This window comes from Terrapene carolina, unplaced genomic scaffold (assembly GCF_002925995.2).
Source record: "Terrapene carolina triunguis isolate 2854851 unplaced genomic scaffold, T_m_triunguis-2.0 Scaffold714, whole genome shotgun sequence".
Classification (NCBI taxonomy): Eukaryota; Metazoa; Chordata; order Testudines; family Emydidae; genus Terrapene; species Terrapene triunguis.
The window spans coordinates 7,223,528-7,245,444 of record NW_020665065.1 but is presented as its reverse complement, the minus strand read 5'-3'; the positions used below and the strand labels follow the sequence as shown (position 1 = coordinate 7,245,444).

General features: G+C 48.5%; 1 protein-coding gene across 2 annotated transcripts in view; it reads right to left on the bottom strand.

The window, feature by feature from the left end:
• Positions 1-20,273, bottom strand: part of DVL1 (dishevelled segment polarity protein 1) — a 178,170-nt gene extending 157,897 nt beyond the window's left edge. For both annotated transcript variants that reach the window (XM_026660049.2, XM_026660050.2), the window contains exon 1: positions 20,093-20,273. In XM_026660049.2, the coding sequence (XP_026515834.1) occupies positions 20,093-20,262 (170 nt within the window). In that variant the 5' untranslated portion in view covers positions 20,263-20,273. The remainder of the gene's footprint in view (positions 1-20,092) is intronic.
• Between the last annotated feature and the right edge of the window lie 1,644 nt (positions 20,274-21,917).

Genomic DNA, 21,917 nt, shown 5'->3' with positions numbered 1-21,917 from the left:
GTGCCAAAAGCGAGTGCGCCGTGCATAGCACGTGCGGTAACTGTATTGACTCCCTAAACCATCATCATCAAAAAGGGCCACAACTTCACCCTCCAACGCACACTTAGCTTTTTCTTTCCTCTCCTTGGTCCTTTCACCACCTCAACATTGTTCTCTGCAGAGTTAGTCAGCACACGGGTTTTGCCAGCACCACCTCTCCAAAATAAATTCTACTGGGTACTTTTTATGGCTGCATTCATAATCAACGGTTAGTGCTTGTAACTCATTGAGATACTGTAGTATTCCACAACCCCCGCTCCCAGCACATACCCCTGCAGGATTCTAAAAGAGGCATTTCTGCATTTTAAAACCAAGCAATAGTCTGTTCTCAGCTCATGTCCAAAACTCTGCTCCCTCAATATGAGCAGCGGTGCCAGAGAAGGCATTGGGAGAAATCAGAGTATCTGAGCTGAGATTTGTCAAGTTGGTTTGCCTCAGATAAGATCCACGCAGGGAAGTTACTGGCAGAGAACAACATGCGGACAGGCAGACTTGGGTAAGGTTTTCAGGCTGTACGATTAAGTGGAGACAAAGTCGGTCGGGAACCCCAGCAGCAGATCAGCTCCCAGCCCTGACCTCACAGAGCCACGTACCGGAACTTGATTTAGGCTAACTGGAATGAAGCCACTCCCCTTCGCCTAGCTCAGACAGTGTGATGGACTCATTTACTTGGGGGAATCTGCCTCAGTGTTGTGAGGACCTCTTACGGAAACAAATCCAATAAGGCCGGTCACCTTTAAAAAGCGGATTGATAACCTGAGCCAACTGTAAAGCAGAGGGCAATGGAACAGAGACCTCAGCTGACTTCAGTTCAAAGGCAGGTGACCACACTGGAGCATCACTGTTGTCTCAGGCCACAGCTGCAATTGCCGTACACGTTTATTCTACCCATGGTAAAGCTGAACCAGGTAGCAATAAAGAAGACAGACTTACTAGTTAATGTATGCAAATTAACAATCTGGGCCCTTGGGGAGGAATTCTAAATTGTTAACCAGGAATCCCTACGAATCATTACAAGGCATTCAAGACAACAGTGAGAAGGAGATCAGGGTATGGGATAAGTTAACTTGAGATCTATTAAATCTCCAAGGCAAGCGTCAGCTTCATAGAAGCACGGATGGGTGCCTTTTTTCTCCTGGCAGAAGTACTGTCATTTCCCCCATCATGGTTATGAATGGGGACGGTGTTTTAGAAAAGAAATTATCAGAATTCGTCACGATTTTAGAGTGGTAATCACTTAAAACAAGAGTCCCTTGGAGACAGAAGGAAAAGGAACGGAGCTTGCGGGCAAAGAGATTGGGGAAGAACTTGAAGACTATGTGGAGGACTTTTTGAAGGAATACAAGGAACTCTCACCACGAGTCTCCCAATGACTCCAGTGGGGTTGGGAAAGAAAACTCCACACAGCCCTCACTTCTAAAGTTTCTTTAAAGACAGCTACATGGGCAATTCAATCAACCATTAAGCTTCCTTGTAGCCAGAAAGGGGTCACTTGCTGAGCCATTGGCGTACTGTAACTGCTCCTGTTAAACAATTCAAAGCAAGACAGCCAGTTGGGCCCAACATTCCATCCTTCTGGGAGAGATCACGTACAGTCAGTTAACGTCTAAGAAACAGTAACGGAACAAGAACAGTGGGGTTAGTTTTCTCAATAAGTGGACTTTCCGTCCAGCAAGTTTTTATGTTCTGTGATTTACTGGTGTCTCATGCTGATACTGACCATTTCCCAAAACCACTTGACTGGATGCATCATACCCATGGAGAATATTTCACAGCGTTGTATCTCAAGTTCCTCTAAAGATCATTAATACACTGTGACCCTTTCAAGATGCTGTTTTGAAGAAAACTCAGTAAAACAGGCTGGGCTTAGCGATGAGCTTTTATATGCAAGAGCGTTTCTACAAGCCATGGATGATCCCTTTGGCACAAGCACAAGCAGGCATTCCATTTTAAAGCTTGCTGGGGTTAACCTTTCTCATAGGAACCAGCAAGATATTCTGCTCTTCATCGGGTTTCCTATAGAAACTCAGTTCTTGCCATACAAGCGATCAGGTCGTGTGCAACAGCAGATTTACCAAGACACTATGGGGACATGGCAGGCAGAAAGGCACCTATTGCAATGTATCTGTACATTCAGTATTGCTCATTATCCCCCTGCCCTTTGGAACTGGTAGTCACAGGGTGCAGCCAGCTATAATGGGATAAACACTCAAAAATTCCAACTCCTGGAGAAAATGTGGGAGAGGCAATTTCAGTTATCAAGGCAGCTGAATTGACACAGGCAGCAAAATTCAAAGGCAGATGCAGGCTGGAAGAACAAGAAGAGCATTCTGGCACCTACCACCATGTAGAACAGGGGTAGGCAACCTATGGCACGTGTGCCAAAGGCGGCACACGAGCTGATTTTCAGTGGCACTCACACTGCCCAGATCCTGGCCACCGGTCCGGGGGGCTCTGCATTTTAATTTAATTTTAAATGAAGCTTCTTAAACATTTTAAAAACCTTATTTATTTTACATACAACAATAGTTTAGTTATATGTTATAGACTTATCGAAGGAGACCTTCTAAAAACGTTAAAATGTATTACTGGCACGCAAAACCTTAAATCAGAGTGAATAAATGAAGACTCAGCACACCACTTCTGAAAAGTTGCCGACCCCTGATGTAGAATGAGCTAAGAAGTAAATTCCATATACACACACACACACACACACTACAGCTATACCACCTCGTCAGCTTCCATATGCTTTTGCTGGAGTATAGCAGTTGCAAAAAAAGACTAACACTGTAGATAGTTTCATGCCTTTGCGAGGATTCCCCCACAAATTAGTTTTAGCCAGTAATGTCAACTCAGCCTCCACACACACACACACAAGAAACTGTGCAATTTCTTGGTTCTCTAACATCTCCAACAGCTGAGACTCTGCAAAGCAATCAGAATGATAACTGACAAAGGTGCATACAGTCACTTACCGGCTGCATTTCAAGTAGAATCCCAAAGACAAGCAGGAACAAGCCTATTTGCAAAAACCCCAGGCACGTGCCCAAAGGCAAGCAGAATCCAAGTCAAATCAGCCTGCTGTATTAATCTCCAATATACCACGGCAATCTTTACAGGTTTTACAACTGCATGTAAATGAATTCCTTAATCCCATCTTTAATCTGTTCCCGTGCTATTTAAGGTTGATTTTGAAAATGTAGACATGGATCCCCTCCTGGTGAACCTGCTCTGCTCTCTCGCTCTCTCTCTGGCAGACTAGAAAGACGATAATCTTTCAACAAATTATTCTTTAATAAACCCTATTTAATCCCACTCACGTCACAAACAAATGTATTCATTACAGGAGCAGTAAGCCCACAGATGTGTTCTGAACCTCACTCCTAGAGACGCTTCATAATTTTAACAGCTGCACAATCTACATGTGTGGTTAAATCAAAGCTGTAGTGAGGCTACCTGCCTACAGGATAGTTGACTATACACACACAGGCTATGTCTACACTACAGAATTAGGTCGGATTTATAGAAGCCGGTTTTATAGAAACCGGTTGTATGCAGCCGATTGTGTGTGTCCCCACCTAAAATGCTCTAAGTGCATGAAGTCGGCGGACCGCGTCCACAGTACCGAGGCTAGCGTCGACTTCCGGCGCATTGCACTATGGTACCTATCCCACAGTTCCCGGAGCCTCCGGCGCCCATTGGAATTATGGGTTGAGATCGCAATGCCCGGATGATGCAAAGCAGTGCCGCGAGGGGTTCTGGGTACATTGCGTCAGGCCCCTCCCCCGCCGTCACAGCAACGGCAGACAATAGATTCGCGCCTTTTTACCTGGGTTACCTGTGCAGACAACATACCACGCCAAGCATTGAGCCCGCTCAGCTCAGCTCACCGTCACCATATCTCTTCCGGGTGCCGGCAAACGTGGGACTGCATTGCTAAACAGCAGCAGCAGCTTACTGCCTTTTGGCGGTAGACGGTGCAGCATGACTGGTAGCCTTCATTGGCGATCTGGGTGCTGGCAGCTGTGGGGCTGGCAGCCGTGGTGCTGCATTGCACCAGCCCCTTGCCTTTTGGTAGAAGATGGTATATTACGACTGGTAACCGTCGTCATCGTACTGCAGTGGCTGTCGATCATGGGCACCCGGGCAGACAATGATGGTTATCAGTCGTAGTATGCTATTTTCTGCCAAGTGCCCAATATTGTCTGCTAAGCACCCAGAAGAGGCCGAGGGCTATCTGGGTGCTGGCAGACATGGGGCTGGCAGCCGTGGGGCTGCATTGCACCAGCCCCCTTGCCTTGATGATGATGGTTATCAGATGTATTATTCGCAGGATGGGGCAACATTGCTACACAGCAGCAACCCCTTGCCTTTTGGGCAGAAGATAGTATATTACGACTGGTATCCATCGTTGTCATACTGCAGTGGGCATCAGATCGTGCAATATACCTGAAGGCTTACTGCCAAGCGCCCAGTATTTGCTGCCAAGCACCCAGAAAATGCCAAGGGCTATCAGTCATGCTGCACCGTCGTCTTAAGATGTAAAAAATAGATTTATTCTCCATTCATTTGCTTCCCCCCTCCCTCCTGCTAAACCCAGGCTTTTGAGTTCAATCTTTGGGGGGGGGGGGCATTCTGTGTGACAGTTGTTTGTGTTTCTCCCTGATGCAAACCCACCTTTCTTGATTTTAATTCCCTGTACCTGTACGCGGTGTCACTCGCCCCTCCCTCCCTCTCTCCCTCCCTCCCTTCTTCCCCTGGTCCGTCAGATACTACTTTCGCGCTTTTTTTCAGACCAGACGCCATAGCCAGCACTGGGATCATGGAGCCCGCTCAGATCACCGCGGCAATTCTGAGCACTATGAACACCACGCGCATTGTCCTGGAAAACATGCAGAGCCTCCTGGACATGCCAAAGCCAAACCAGGACCAGCTGAGGAGGAGGCGATTGCAGCGCGGCGACGATAGTGATGAGGAAATTGACATGGACCTCTCACAAGGCACAGGCCCCAGCAATGTGGAAATCTTGGTGTTACTGGGGCAGGTTCATGCCGTGGACCGCCGATTCTGGGCCCGGGAAACAAGCACAGAGTGGTGGGACCGCATCGTGTTGCAGGTCTGGGACGATGCCCAGTGGCTGCGAAACTTTCGCATGCGTAAGGGCACTTTCATGGAACTTTGTGACTTGCTTTCCCCTGCCCTGAAGCGCCAGAATACCAGGATGAGAGCAGCCCTCACAGTGGAGAAGCGAGTGGCGATAGCCCTGTGGAAGCTTGCAACGCCAGACAGCTACCGGTCAGTCGGGAATCAATTTGGAGTGGGCAAATCTACTGTGGGGGCTGCTGTGATCCAAGTTGCCAGGGCAATGAGAGACCTGGTGATATCAAGGGTAGTGACTCTGGGAAACGTGCAGACCATAGTGGATGGCTTTGCTGCAATGGGATTCCCAAACTGTGGTGGGGCGATAGACGGAACCCATATCCCTATCTTGGCACCGGCGCACCAAGCCACCGACTACATAAACCGCAAGGGGTACTTTTCAATGCTGCTGCAAGCCCTGGTGGATCACAAGGGACGTTTCACCGACATCAACGTGGGCTGGCCGGGAAGAGTACATGATGCTCGCGTCTTCAGGCAGTCTCTTCTGTTTCGAAAGCTGGAGGAAGGGACTTTCTTCCCAGACCAGAAAATAACAGTTGGGGATGTTGAAATGCCTATCGTGATCCTTGGGGACCCAGCCTACCCCTTAATGCCATGGCTCATGAAGCCATACACAGGCAGCCTGGACAGCAGTCAGGACCTGTTCAACTACAGGCTGAGCAAGTGCCGAATGGTGGTGGAATGTGCATTTGGCCGTTTAAAAGCGCGCTGGCGCAGCTTACTGACTCGCTCAGACCTTAACGAAAAGAATCTCCCCATTGTTATTGCTACTTGCTGTGCGCTCCACAATATATGTGAAAGTAAGGGGGAGACATTTATGGCGGGGTGGGAGGTAGAGGCAAATCGCCTGGCCGCTGATTACGCGCAACCAGACACCAGGGCGGTTAGAGGAGCACAGCAGGGCGCGGTGCGCATCAGAGAAGCGTTGAAAACCAGTTTTGTGACTGGCCAGGCTACGGAGTGAAACTTCTGTTTGTTGCTCCTTGATGAACCCTCTGCCCCTCCCCCACCACCCTGTTAACTCTACTTCCCTGCAAACCAACCACCCCACCCTCCCCTACTACCCTCCCCCCTTCGAGCACCACTTGCAGAGGCAATAAAGTCATTGTTGCTTCACATTCATGCATTCTTTATTAATTCAGCACACAACTAGGGGGATAATTTGAAAGGTAGCCCGGGATGGGTGGGGGAGGAGGGAAGGAAAAGGACACACTCCAATTTAAAACTTTAAAACTTATTGCTATGGAAATCATCTAGGGTGGAGTGAGTGGGTGGCCGAAGGCCCCCCCACCGTGTTCTTGGGCGTCTGGGTGAGGAGGCAATGGGACTTGGGGAGGATGGCTGCTGGTTACAGAGGGGCTGTAGCGGCGGTCTCTGCTCCTGCTGCCTTTCCTGCAGCTCAACCATACGCAGGAGCATATCACTTTGATGCTCCAGCAGCCGGAGCATCGACTCTTGCTTTCTGATTACAAGTTGACGCCACCTCTCCTCTTCAGCCCGCGTTTCAGCACGCAACTTCTCCTCTTCAGCACGCCACCTCTCCTCTCGCTCATATTGGGCTTTTTTAAAATCAGTCATTGACTGCCTCCACGCATTCAGCTGTGCTCTGTCAGCGTGGGAGGCAGTCTGAAGTTCAGTAAACATTTCGTCACGCGTCCTTCGCTTCCTTCTTCGAATATTCACTAGCCTCTGCGAAGGAGTAAGATTTGCAGCTGGTGGAGAAGGGAGAGGTTGTTAAAAAAGATACATTTTAGAGAACAATGGGTAGACTCTTTCACGTTAGATTTTGCTGTTCACAACATCACACAGCACATGTGCTTTCGTTACAAGGTCGCATTTTTCCTCTTATATTGAGAGTCTCCTGGTTTGGTGTGAGAGATCACTCACGCAGTGCCAGGACACAGATTTCAGCTTGCAGGCAGCCATGGTAAGACATATAGTCTTTGGGCTTTTTTAACCTTCTTAACATGTGGGGATGGTTTCAAACAGTTCTGCCCTCATTTCCCATACCAAGCACCCGTGCCATTTAAAATGGGTTTGCAATGTAAAAGGAGGGGCTGCGATTTCAGGTTTAACATGCAGCACAAACCCAACTAACTCCCCTCCCCCTCACACCCAATTCTCTGGGATGGTCACTTCAACCGTCCCCCCCACCGCGTGGTTAACAGCGGGGAATATTTCTGTTCAGCAGACCAGGAAGGGGCACCTCTGAATGTCCCCTTAATAAAATTGCCCCATTTTAACCAGGTGACCGTGAATGATATCACTCTCCTGAGGATAACAAAGAGTGATAAGGAATGGATGTTGTCTGCATGCCAGCAAACACCGGGACCATACGCTGCCATGCTTTGTTATGCAATGATTCCAGACTACGTGCTACTGGCCTGGCGTGGTAAAGTGTCCTACCATGGCGGACGGGATAAGGCAGCCCTCCCCAGAAACCTTTTGCAAAGGCTTTGGGAGTACATGAAGGAGAGCTTTCTAGAGATGTCCCTGGAGGATTTCCGCTCCATCCCCATACACGTTAACAGACTTTTCCAGTAGCTGTACTGGCCGCGATTGCCAGGGCAAATTAATCATTAATCATTAAACACGCTTGTTTTTAAACCATGTGTAATATTTACAAAGGTACACTCACCAGAGGTCCCCTGTGTGCCCTCAGGGTCTTGGGTCAGTTCGGGGGTTACTGTTTCCAGGTCCAGGGTGACAAACATATCCTGGCTGTTGGGGTAACTGGTTTCTCCGCTTCCTTGCTGCTGTGAGCTATCTATGTTCTCTCCATCCTCATCTTCCTCGTCCGCCGAACCCGCTTCCCCGTTTCCAGAGAGGGACTCATAGAACACGCTTGGGCTAGTGGTGGCTGCACCCCCTAGAATGGCATGCAGCTCCGCGTAGTAGCGGCATGTTTGCGGCTCTGCCCCGGACCTTCCGTTTGCGTCTCTGACTTTGTGGTAGGCTTGCCTTAGCTCCTTAATTTTCACGCGGCACTGCCGCGCGTCCCTGTTATGGCCTCTGTCCTTCATGGCCTTGGAGATCTTTTCTAATGTTTTGCCGTTTCTTTTACTGTTTCGGAGTTCGGCGAGCACTGCTTCATCTCCCCAGATGGCGATCAGATCCTGTACCTCCCGTTCGGTCCAGGCTGGAGCTCTTCTGCGATCCTGGGACTGGGACTGGGACTCCATCATGGTTACCTGTGCTGATGGGCTCTGCATGGTCACCTGTGCTCTCCACGCTGAGCAAACAGGAAATGAAATTCAAACGTTCGCGGGGCTTTTCCTGTCTACCTGGCCAGTGCATCTGAGATGAGAGTGCTGTCCAGAGCGGTCACAATGAAGCACTGTGGGATAGCTCCCGGAGGCCAGTAATGTCGAATTCCGTCCACACTAGCCCAATTCCGACCCCCTAAGGTCGATTTTATCACTAATCCCCTTGTCGAGGTGGTGTTAGGAAACCGGTTTAAAGGGCCCTTTAAGTCGACAGAAAGGGCTTCGTAGTGTAAACGTGTCCAGGCTTAAGTCGATTTAACGCTGCTAAAGTCGACCTAAACTCGTAGTGTAGACCAGGCCACATTGTGGGGGAGGTTTAGTTCCAGGAATAGTAACGACATTGTTTTTCTAGCTTGTCTCACAGCAGATTACTAGCCACAGGAAGTGGGCCAAACCTATTGTATCCCTTCCTAGCACTAGTGTTTAATAAATATAACACTCCGCCCTCAGAGCAGGGCTGTCCTTGGGATCCAGGTTATTGCCACTAGAACAATGGCTGTTTTAAGTATTTGATTATACTACAGCTGGACCTTTAAAATAAGATGTGACTTGCACTATAGAGAAGCATCAGAATGAATCTGGCAAAATACATGTATGCTAGTATGGTTACAAGCGCATAGGCTTTGGCCGTTATGTGCTAGGGATTGGTACATATACCTTTATGATTTAGCATTTGCAGGACAATAATACCTACTGCCCCCAGCCAAAATTGAAGGTCCCACTTATGCAGGCTCTGCGCAAAAAAATCAGAGACTGTCCTTGCTCCTAGAAGCTCAACATCTAAACAGATGAGACAGACAAAGCTGGAGAAGGGAAGTTCGACTGCCCTCATTTTATAAACAGCAAACAAGGCTCTAAGCACAGCACACACCTAGCAATTCAGCAAAGCACTTAGTCACATGTCTAACTTTTTACACAGACGTGTGTTTAAATGCCTTGCTGAACTGGGACTTAAGTGAGTTGCCCAAGGTCACATAGGAAGTCAGTGGCAGAACAAGCTTTGACTCTGGAGCTCAAGTCCCAGGCATCAGTACTTCAGGCTTTGTGTGACTTTTAACCTAGCTTCCCCTCCCTGCCTTAAGGCTGAAAACTCCCACCTGGACCCAACTGCTGCCTGGCCCAGATATTCAGGCCCAAATTCTGCTCTAAGTGATTCCGTTACTCCACAGTGACACTGGTTTGACTGAGAACAGCACGTGGCCCTCAGTTTTGATTGCTCTCCAACTCACCATGGATTGGGACAGCTGCCAACTTCTTGCATGAGGGCCTGGAGCAGACCAAGCTCCATTTCAGGCTGGAGCACACTCAGGAGAATAGGAGCAAGTGGCTGCCCCATGGAACCAGTCAAGGCCCCCATCAGGCAGACCTATAGAGTGGCCCATAAAGGTTGAGAATCACTGCAGTCGAGACACCATCCTAAATCACAGAAGTCTTATTAGCTACCATTGAGTGCAGTAACTAGTTAAAATCCCAGCACCAAATCGAAGGGAGGCTTTGGAAGATTTCTCTGCCGCTGATAAATTTATCCCTTCTCATGATGCTACTCAGCCACCTGTTTTACCTACATTTTTGTGGGTGACGCTCATTGAAATATTGGCAGATCTGACTTTAAAAAAAACATCTGTTCCCGTTGGTACTCACAACCAGGGCCGGCTTCAGGCACCAGCTGAGCAAGCAGGTGCTTGGGGCGGCACGTCGGGCTCTTCGGCGGCAATTCAGCGGAGGCTCCCTGTCCCTCTCGGAGGGAAAGACCTGCCGCCAAATTGCCGCCGAAGAAGAAAGCGGCGCAGTGGAGCTGCCACCGATAGCGGCTTTTTTTGGGGGGGGGCCGCTTGGGGCGGCAAAAACCCTGGAGCTGGCCCTGCTCACAACAAACTGCAAATTCAAAACATGAACTAGATAGCTAAGGAACTGCTGACTCAAAGCCCACTGAAATCAATGGAAAGACTAATTGATTGCACTGGGCTTTGGCTCAAGCCCTGAGTAAGCAAAGTTGCTGCTACCTATGTTCTTCAGACTCTGGGCCCTCCCTGCAATGCTAGTTACGTGAGCAACAACAGAGAAGGGCTATAAAACCTTGTCATAGCCCTGTCACGGGTCATGCATTTATTTCCTTGAGCAGCCATGTTTGTTTACATCATGTGGAACAGCTGAGCGTGACCTTAAGACAACTTTGATGTCTGTAGGCCAAAAGAACCCATTACATAATAGTCCGAGCAAGCAGAGATAGGCAGATAAGGCCTAAAAGAACCTGGGGCAGGGAAAAACTTTAAAAGGAACTAATTTGTTGCACCGTCTGTTCAAACGCACGTACCACTTGAAAGAGATATTTGCACTGGAATTTATTTTTTAGGAATTTACGAGAGAGAGGCCGTCTAATTTGTATAAGAACGGCCATACTGGGTCAGACCAATGGTCCATCTAGCCCAGTATCTTGTCTTCCAACAAAGGCCAATGCCAGATGCTTCAGAGGGAGTGAACAGAAGAGGACAATTATCAAATGATCCATCCTCTGTCATCCGGTCCCAGTTTCTGGCAGTCAAAGCTATTGATAGCTAATAGCTATTGATCGACCTATCCTCTATAAACTTCTCATTCTTCTTTGAACCCAGTTTACTTTTGCCCTTCACGACATCGCCTGGAAGTGGGCTCCACAGGTTGACTGTGCATTGTGTGAAGAAGTACTTCCTTGTGTTTGTTTTAAATCTGCTGCCTATTCATTTCATTGGGTGACCCCTGGTCCATGTGTTATGTGAAGGGGTAAATAACACTTCCCTATTCACCCTCACCACACCAGTCATGATTTTATAGATATCAGTCATCTCTTTTCCAAGCTGAACAGTCCCAGTCTTTTTTAATCTCTCCTCGTATGGAAGCTGTTCCACACCCCTAATCATTTTTGCTGCTTGTCTCTGGACCTTTTCCAATTCGAATATACCTTTTTTGAGATGGGGCAACCAGAACTGCACACAGTATTCAAGGTGTGGGCGTACCATGGATTTATATAGTGGCATTTTTATATTTTCTGTCTTAGGCCTGGTCTACACTGGGAGTGGAAATCGATCTAAGTTACAGAACTTCAGCTATATGAATAACTTAGCTGAAGTTGATGTACTTAGACCTACTCACCGCGCTGTCTTCACTGCGGTGAGTCGACTGCTGCAGCAGAGAATGTAGTTACTCATATTCAAAGTGGTCACAACGCCACAGTTAACTCACCTTGGGGAAGGGTCTGCGGGACCAGAACCAGGTCTGCAGAGCCTGGGACAGCTGACGTTCCCCACATTGCCACCAAGCAGAGGGCACACAGAGCACTGTGGAGAATATGCGCCACAGGAAGTACCACCCAATGGGTCCAGAGTTACAGCACGCTGCGGTTTTCTGATTGGCCTATGCTCACTATTTAACTCTGGAGGGTATGCCAGGAAGTTGTCCCGGCCACCACCCAGACTTCGAGCTTGCTGCGACTCCAGGCCTCACCTCACTTTCTGATCTCCAGTCTCCGACTCCTGCCTGACTCTGACCCTGACTCTTGCCTAGCAATTACTCTGAGCCCGGCTCGCTGACTATCACCTTGTGACTGTCCTTGTAGGCAGCAGTCCAGCCACGAATGCTAGGCCAGGCTGTGCCGCCTTCACCCTGGTCCCTTACATCTGGTCATACATTTCGCCAAAATATGGATGCATGTTAATGTTTCTTTTGCAGCCCAGACACCAAGTGCCATTGAACTGACATTTTTTCCCCTGGAGTATTTATGAGCAAGACACATCAAAAACTTTTTAAACACATCTTTTGTTTCTATATTTTGTTCAGTTTCTTGTTCTCAGAAGTTTTCTAACCAGCTCTAGTGTTTCCTGTTAATGTGGTACACCTCTACCTCGATATAACGCTGTGCTCAGAAGCCAAAAAAAAAATCTTACCGCGTTATAGGTGAAACCGCGTTACATTGAACTCGCTTTGATCCACCGGAGTGCACAGCCCTGCCCCCCCTCCTCCCCCGGAGCACTGCTTTACCGCGTTATATCCAAATTCGTGTTATATTGGGTGGCATTATATCGAGGTAGAGGTGTATATGCAGAATTCTCTGTGACTAGAATGGAAAATGGCATAAGTTTTTTACTACTACATGGGGGCGGAACTGTCTTTTTTTTAAATGATGACACATTCCTTTTCTAGCAGGGAGAGGACCTACTTTTCAAAGCTTTTATCCCCTCATTTTTAGAAGAATTATGGACTAGAAACGTATTTATGAGCTCAAAAGACTTTCAGCACCTAACAAAGTTGTTTTGTATCTCCACATAGATCCATTTCTCAGACTAGATGACTTGCATTAGAGTCAGGGAAAGCAAAGACACACCCCAGAGAAAGTCTCCACAGGAGCATATGCAGAGTGAACCCCTCATGCTGGAAGATCTTCCACCATGAATTGTCTCGCTCTACACATCTCCCCCACAGTATACAACCAGCAAGACTGCTCCCCTCTAAAAGGCGCAGTACAAAGAAAACCATAACTCCTCCCTGATATAGGCTCATGCACCAGAAAGATCATGTAAGTGAAGATCTTACACAAAACTGATAGCAACATCTTTCAATACAGAGATACCAAAGGGGATCCAGAAATCAATCCTCTCTTTACATCCTCCCCAAGAACATATAATAAATAGAACATCACTTCTTGATTCTGCAGATCCTGAATCTCTCCCAGAAGAATGGCAGAATAGATTCTGGTTTCTTGTACATTGGGCGAGAGGATTCCAGAGCAGCAGGTCCTTGACAGAAAAGGTATGTCCCTCAGTACCACCATTAGGGGACAGGAAGACAATCAGCTGTTCCAACCCTACTGACATATTGGTTAAACGGCTAGGAAATGAACAACAGGGCAGACACCCTGGAGTACGGGGCACATTCATCAATATAAACCTTCGGATGTGGCCCAGGTTACGCATTGTAGATTGAATAGTTCTTCCTCTGTATCTCTCTTGCCAGCAACAATCCTGTCTTGCTGTGTCCTGTGCTAGCTAGTAAGGGGCTGGATAAAATTAAATCCCAACATGTGTTACCATACATTTATCTTAGGATGATAACGTTACATGCCGTCCTGTAATTAATTGCTTTATCTTTGAGTTTATTGCTTTCATAGTTTCCAGCTCTAAACCACACATTATTGGACAGTGTCCTACAGTGTAATAAATTACTAGGTTTTTTCCAGAGCTTTTCCTTACAAAGGAGATGAGTTGGAAATATATGTGCTCATCCGATATTATGGACACTCCATGTGAATAAGCTAGATTCTGAGCTGTAAGATCTGTGCAACCATCAGAGTTTAAATTAAAAAAAAAAAAAGTGGTTCCATTTGACTAAATTAAAAATTCCAAAAAAATCTCTAATGTAGTGTGTTTATTCAAATTAGTAATTGCAAAAAGAAACCAGTGAAGCTGCATTAGACAAAGGACTGCAAGGACGCATGGGCATAACCTCAGAGTCAACACTATTCCAATGGATAGGAAATAACCTATTGTCACTTACTATGAGAGGCGGGCGGGGGGGAGGAAATCAGTTACTGTAAAACACCAAACCAGGTGACGCTGCTCTTCAGCTAACAGACATGGGCCATGAGGAGCAGTTTTTTTTAGAGACTCAAAGCCTGACCCTGCAGTGTCCTGACCACCCTCACCTCCCACTGACTTCAAAGGGAGTGGAAGTTGTCAGCAATCTTACATTAGAAAATAGAAGCTCTAAGATGTCTTGCAGCTATAAGGCAATATTTGCATTCATATATTATCGTGAGCTATAGATATGAAGGTAGCAGGAAAGTACTGTACCTTCAAAGTATAGACAAATCCATGCCCCCACCAGTGGGTGCAGAGGTCAGCAGGCATGGGAGATGGAGGAGGAGACACAACATTTATTATGAGCCTGATATAAGCAGACTTCAAGTGATGTTAAGTTTTTCTGTCTCATACCTGTGCATCACGACGGTTTACACTGCCATAGCTGGCTGAGGCTGTAACATTAAGTACTTTGTGCATTAGTAAATTAAGCCCTAACTAAATCAGAAAGATCCCTAGGACCTCCTCTGCCATGTTTTCCGACCAGCATGCTGAAGGCTGGCCAAACACTCAGCATAGATACATGAAACAGACTGTGTAACAAGGCCCCTGTTCTAACACCACTTCTCTCTGCCCTAAATAACCCTGGTCATTCCTGGTTGGAAACAATTCCATGTATACATTATTTCGGAACATTTATTACATTATTTCAGGATCCAGGAAAGGCTGGGCCATAATTACAACAACATGTGCAATATTGCAGAGTCAGTTCCTGAGCGCTGGCTTCGGAAGAAGGCTCCACTTCTGCACAAAAACATTTGCCTTCCTAACACCAGAACTACTTTTCACTCCATATTGGGATTTATAAACTGCCCTGCCAAGCCGTCAACTTGCCAAATTATAGCTCTGCACGGCCACTGAGCAGCAATGCCAAGAACAGAAGTCTAGCGCGAGAGAACTCCAAATGACAGGAACATTTCAGTTTTAAATGAAATCTAAGTACCTCTTACAGAACAGAAAAGAAAAAAAAATTCCCCAGGGAACATTTTCAGGGATGTTCAGAGGAAATCAGACAATTCTTGTGATTGTTAGTGGAAATTGTAGATATAGTTCCCTGTTTGCTATTGAAAAAAAATGCACCCTTCAGGATACAAGATTATAAAAACACAAACCCATATTTACTGTTAATACTTTGTCCTGACAGCCAAAACGCAAATTGGTTCTCCAATTCCCTCTGCTTTTCATATGTAATTGTGTTTATAAAGGAAGCCATAAAAGTTTAGTAGGACCAGTAGACAAGGCTGATGGATCGCATATTGGCTTATGAGAGACACTAGCCCTAAACAGGAGCAGACACTACCCTTACTGCGCCAATAGCTTCCTACTCCAGTGCATCTACAACACAACACAGCGTTAGTCTTTAGCCATTCATTCAGACTGTATCCTGAAATGCTTTACGAAGTTCCCCACCACAGCTAGAGCGTGGAATAATCACAGCAGGAGAGAGAAACAGAGGTACACACAAAGGAGAAACAAACTTGTTTTCATGTGAGATTTGAAAGCCGGGGATGGGGAGGAGGAGATAAAGTGGAGGAACAGAGAAAAGCTGTTCCAGATGATAGGAGCTGCACAGAAGGCTCTTGCACCAACTCTGCTGAGGGGGGGGGGGGGATAAAGAGGAGGCTGGTGCTAATGGACTGGGGACAGGAACAAAGTCAGAGGAGAGACTACATTGGAGTAACTTACACCTTTCAGTCCCACGACACCTAGGATTTACTGACGTTGGCCATGAGCTGACAATCATATGAGCAGTCCCATTGAAGTCAGCGGGACTACACACATGCATATAGTTAAGAGCGTGCATCAATGTTTGCAGGATCAGGGCTTTAGATTGAACCCCGTCGACCAACATATATAGTTTACACATCCATGCTATCCCTCGGACCAGAAATGGGCTCACTGGGTCCGGGAGTCTAAGGGACATGGCACCTCTACATTTGGTAGAGAGAAGGTCTGTAGTTTCGGATGGAGCAAATCCAGGTAGTGACATTACAAGGTAGACAGTTTTGAACTGGATCCTGAAATACGGTAACTACTTGCTTAAAGAATTATATATATACACACACACACACACACATATATACATACCCCCTCCCCATGAGGAAACCCCAATGACTGCCCCAGTCACCAACTGCACGATGAACTTGATGCAGAGAAGCCATCGGTGGTTGGAGAAATGAGCCCTGCTATAAGATGATGACATTTTACATCAAGAAAGGAGGTGAAAGGGGCATCACTAGAGGTTCACAGTACGCCAGAATTGATTAAATCCAGTGGTCACAGAAGGAAAAAAAAGACAAGTGATTGTGGTGGTGTTAGCACTGTTAAATGTTGCATCAGCTCTTCCATTAGAGATCTGATTTTATGTTGGTTTTCAACTTGGCCATAGAAATTCATTGTGAGCTGAAGCTTAGGAGAGAGAAGTAAATGCCATTTAAATTGACACACAGGCCCAAATCTTGCAGTCAGATACATGCTGGCAGACCCTTCTACCCTCAAAGAGCCAAGGAGTGAGGTCATATCTTGTTATATATTATTTAGGAACTTCAACAGGGGTTTAAGCACAAAAACTTTGACATTTACCTTCAAACAACTTCAGCTTTTAGAGAGCCCCATCTTGCAACAAAACTAGCGCTGATGCATGAATGGACAGTCTAGGAAAGACAACGTCGGCCCCAGATGCAGCGGGCGTCAACAGGAGTTGTGGATGCTCTGTCCTTTAGGATCAAGCACTTTGCCAGCTGACTGCTGCTACTGAGCCAATAAATGCAGCAATCCAAACTGTTAACATTTTGTGTTGTGACCCTCACAGAGATCAAAAGGTTCTTATTTAATTTCAGGGAAGAGTGCAGCAGAACATCCTTTTTTATATATTTTGGAGAGCCCCCCCCCCTCAGAAAATTTTAAGATCCTCTAGCTCACACGCTGGGTCTGGCTTTTCTTTTGCCGCTGGTTCCTGACGCGGAATATAGTGGAAACCTTGGAACTGCCAATTTTTCAGCACACGTCTGCACATAGGCACTTCAAAAGGTGGAGTGCCAGGTACCGCACGTGAGCGGCAATGGAATTAAATTTTATCCTATGTACCACATTCACAAGGCAGCAGCAGTTAGAGACCAAGTATGACCTTTAGCTTTGAGTTTGCTAAACATATCTTGCTTCATGTTATCACCTTATAATTTAAACTGGTGGTATTAATGTCTGTCAATCCCATTCACAAACTTGTAGCTTTGCTACTTGGAAAAGCAAAACCATTCCAGTTCCATATTACAAGATCACTAAGACACTCTCTAAGACAACGGCTTCAACCAAACACCCTCATATTTGCCACTGTATGATGCAAGCTTCCCCTGGTATCACCAAGCAGAGATTCCACACTTCACTGGCAGCACAGACAACTTAACTGCAGCCATTCTCCCCCCCCACACACACACACACACACGTCACTTTTACAAAGTATCAATTGTTTTGTATATTTGTATTGGAGAATATTGTTTACTAAAGGGACACTAATTTGACGGATCCAAAATCCGACTGTACATTTGCAACTCCCTACTCTTAAGCCAACTCCATTTTCACAAGCAGGCAAGTGGATCGGCTAGAGATGAAAATCCAGTCAGTAAGGGAACTGAAACAAACAAGAATCCTGCACAGGATTTTCTTGTTAACTACTATCCTTCACCTGGACAAAGAGCAAGGACAGCACTACACGAGTGACTTTACCTACAGTCCCAACAAACTCAGAATCCAGCCCGGTTTTACTGAGGTTGGATCACACACCCGAAGAGCTGGCATTTTAAGGCTATCCCACAATATTACCTTTTTCTACATGAAGGGTGCTGCAAGTTTAAGGGACAGGCAAATTTTATGCTTGTCCAATATGCTATACATATTTTTAAGTTGTACTCAACTGTGCTATTAAAAAGCAAGTACTTCAGAAGGCCCAACTGGCTGGTCTAACATCTGGACCATTTCACACATCCCCATGTGTTTGTTTTGAAATTAATTCTTTATGTACTTTTTTCAAAATAAACGTTTCCAAGTTCTAGGAAATAAATAAATCAATGCATGAGCAGCTCAGTAACAAACCAATATAAACAATCTACCACATAAGAAACACCCTTCAGCATAGAAACGTGTTCCAGTGCTGATGGAGAAACAATTGGAGAAACAAGCTTCAGGGTTCAAGCTTTCAAGAAGCAATAAAGAGAATATCATTTTAAGATGGTATGAATATTACCAAGAGAGTCATTTTAGATACCAGGCACTATATTCATATCTTATTATGTTTGTGATGCTATAGGCATTAGATCACGTTACTTTTTGACAAATGTTTCATCCATCCTCTTCCAAAAGCAATCTAAAAATGCAGAGATGTCTTGCCAGTGATAGATGCAGATACAAACATCCAAGACCAAAAACTGCAGCTGTGTATTACAGAGGGATTATTACACTTTGAAAGCTGATTTATGACAAACTGTCAAAGGGCATTGGACTTTTTTTTTTTTTAAATATATGAATGCAAACAAATTCAAGTATACAAACCCCCCAATTTGCGAGGGAAAGCTGGGCCAGAAGTGTGTCCATCACCCACAAATCCCACTGGAAATCTGGCCTTAATAGTGGAGGCTGAGGACTTTTGAAAATCTGGCCCCTCGTCTTCATCAGCTTTTATACGTTCCGCGGGGTGAAAACAATCACTTCCGAGAGGAAACAGCTACCTGATGGGTGTGTGCAAAGGTGCTTCCACACTTGCAAGAGTGGAAGTCCCTTTGAATACGTCCGTTAGCATATTCTTGGTCATATCCTTTATGCTATATTACTGGGGTGTCCTGAAGACTATCCAGAGCAGATGTGTAAGGAGACAGGACAGGGTTACGGGAGAGCGGACGGAGATGCTCAGTGATTCGCTTGGAATGGAATTTCTCCCATTTCCCCGGGGGAGATGTCCGGGAGGCAGCCTGGCTTCCGAGGAGCAGCCGCCTGGAGGAGGAGAAAGGCTTTTGGCCCAGTCTACCAGAGGCAGATACCTGCATGTGGGAAGGGCCATGAACCAGTCTCCCTGTGGGTCTGACTTGGGTAGGGGAATAAGGACCCTCCCTTGCCCTCTTGTGCCTGTGTACTGGGGCGGGAATTGCCCCAGACCTTGGCATTGGGAGATGCCCTGTCCCCCTGCTGGGGCACAGCCATGGGGCAGGGCCAGGCCCCTTATGCCTAGTCCTTGGGTGAGTGTCCCTGGGGGAGGGAAGGGGAAGCTGCCCCCAAGCCCTCCCCATAGGTAATTGGCGCGGGGGGGGGGGGCTGCCCCCCCCCCCCCCCCCCCCCCCCCCGGGCGGTGCTGGGGGGGGCTTGAAGGGGGCTGCCCCGGAGCGCCCCCGCCGCCTCCCCAGCCCGGGCCGCCATGTTAGTAGCTGCCTCCCCCGGTCCCTGCAGCGGCGGCGGCTGCCCGGGCCTAGCGCGAAGCCGGCGCCGCGGTGCCAGGATCCCCCGGCCCGCGGGGGTGACACGGCTCAGGGGGACACCCCCCGCCAGCGCTACCCAGCCTCGCTGGGGGGCACAAGCCCCGCTGGCTCTAGCGCTGCCCCAGTCCCCTCCCCGGGCAGCCCTTGAAGGGCAACAGCCCCCCCCCCACAGGCAGCCCCGCGCCCCCTCCCCTCATGTAAAGGGGCCCACCCCCCCCCCAGCGCGATCCCAGCCCCCCCCCCGCCACAGCTGCTGGGGGGCTGCTCTCGCCGCCCCCCATCTCCCAGCCCTTGGGGGCGTTTGCTCCATTCCCCCCCCCCATATCAAACAAACGCTCCTCGGACCCTTTCCCCCCCCCCGACCCGCGCCCCCCGGCGCGGGGAACAGGTGCGCTCGGCTGCGCCGCTCCCGGGAGGGGTTTAAAGCCCATCGCAGCTGACAGCGGGGGGGGGGGAGACACAAATATTCGCCCCCCCTGCCCCCATTTTAGGGAGTGCCTATCATACACAGTGCTAGGAGACGGGGGGGGGTATACACACTCTCACAGACACTCACCCGAAATCCTGGTCCATGGACTTGAAAAAGAATTTGTAGCTGTGCACAGGCCGGTTGCTGAGGACATTTTTAAAATCTGTCAAAGTGACTTTCTCCGGGGGGACGGGCAGCTTCACCAGGTAGGGGGTCTCCTCCTCGTCGATGTGGTAGATGATTTTAGTCTCCGCCATGGGAGAGGGGGGGGGGGGGAGCTTCCGGGGGGAAGGGGGGGGGGGGGGGGGGGCCGGGGGGGGGGGGGAGATCCAGCCCCGGTCGGAGCTGCCAGTCACTCGCTGGGTTTCACCAGCCCCAGTCCGGCGCGGCGGCAAACAGGAAGGGAGAGCTCCGCTCCTGGCTAGTGCACCGGGGATGTCATTCCCTGCACCGCTCTCTAGCTGCTCAACGGGAGAAATGCACGCGCTGCCCAGCCCGGCCGGCAGCCCCGCTGCCCGGCGCCGCTGCGGCCCGCGGGCGAGGAGAGGGGGCGAGCGGGGCAACGCGGAGGCGGGCCATGCCCCTGAGCTCGCCGGAGAGGCCAGAGGCGAGCGCCGCTGGAAGAGCCCCGCACGCCGCCGGCTGGCTGGGCTGCGTTCGGAGCCGCCCCCTCCTCCCGCTGCTGCAGCCACCCGCTTCTGCCAGTTGCTCTGGATGGGGAGGGGGAGTGAATCCGCTTCCCAGCCTGCTCGGTGCTGCCTCCTCCCCCGGCTGAGTTAAAGGGACCCCCGCGCCGGGTTACAGGCAGGGCTGTTCCAAAGGCCAAACTAACCCCGCACCGCGCGGCTGCCCCGGTGATCTCACAGCGGGCCCCCGGCTCTCCCTAAACCCAGCGCCGCGTTTCTCTGCAATCCTGTGACGCGCCAGTCCTGGCTTCCGAGGCGGCGTGGAAACGCGATCCGCGAACCCGGCCCGCGGAGCTCCGGGAGTGAACCGGACAAGGTCGCTAGTCCCCTGCTGGCGGCCTGGAAACAGAGCAGGGCGGCTGGTTCCTGGGCGGATTGAAACGGACACAGACCAAAATCTTCATAACAAACCAAAAGTAACAGCGGGTCAGGTTTTGAGGCTGGCAGGCTGGGCTGTGAAGTATAGCCACACTGAAGGCATTTCACGGGGTTACGGTTGCCAGGCCTGGAAACCTGATAGTAAAGCGAATAGTAAATAATCAACTCGCTTCATATAGTACCTGTCATTTCCTGACTGAGAGCGATTTACAGTTACACGGGAATATTGGGCCAGATCTAGCCCTCCCTTGCTTTCAAATAGTCCTCCTCTTCAGGTGAGCAGCCCCTTTGACTCCAGTAAAACGACTAATGAAGGTGCAGCAGCTGAGCACCTACCGTTCCCATTGAAATAAAAATCAAGCTGCTCTATGTATGTGCCTAAATATGGATCTAGGAGCATAACAGATTAGGCAGCCGGGGTGGAAAATGTAGACCAGATTTTGGTGCCCGGCCCATTCGCAGCCCCTCCACCTGCTTCTCTTCTGCAAATTGCTCTGGCTCCTTGTAGGAATAACCTGTGGGATAGGGACACACGTGGCACTGGCCTTGCATTAATAGTTGGAACAGCGGGAAACCAAAGAATGCTGGAATTTAGGAAGAAAAAAAAGGACTTTGGGGTTAAACCGAGCAAGAGCTGGTAAAAGAGAGGTTGTGGTAGCTGCAGAAAAATGTGTCTTGTGCTTTGTAACTGGAAACAGACAGGTACAGAAAGCAGAGCAGTCACTGGACAAATCAGGATTGTGCCTTCCCTTTGTATTTCAACAGAGCTGGGTTGGGTTTTTTTTTCTTTTCTGTCTAATCACCATGCTCAGTGTTCCCCTGCCGTTAGTACAATTTGTCATGGACCA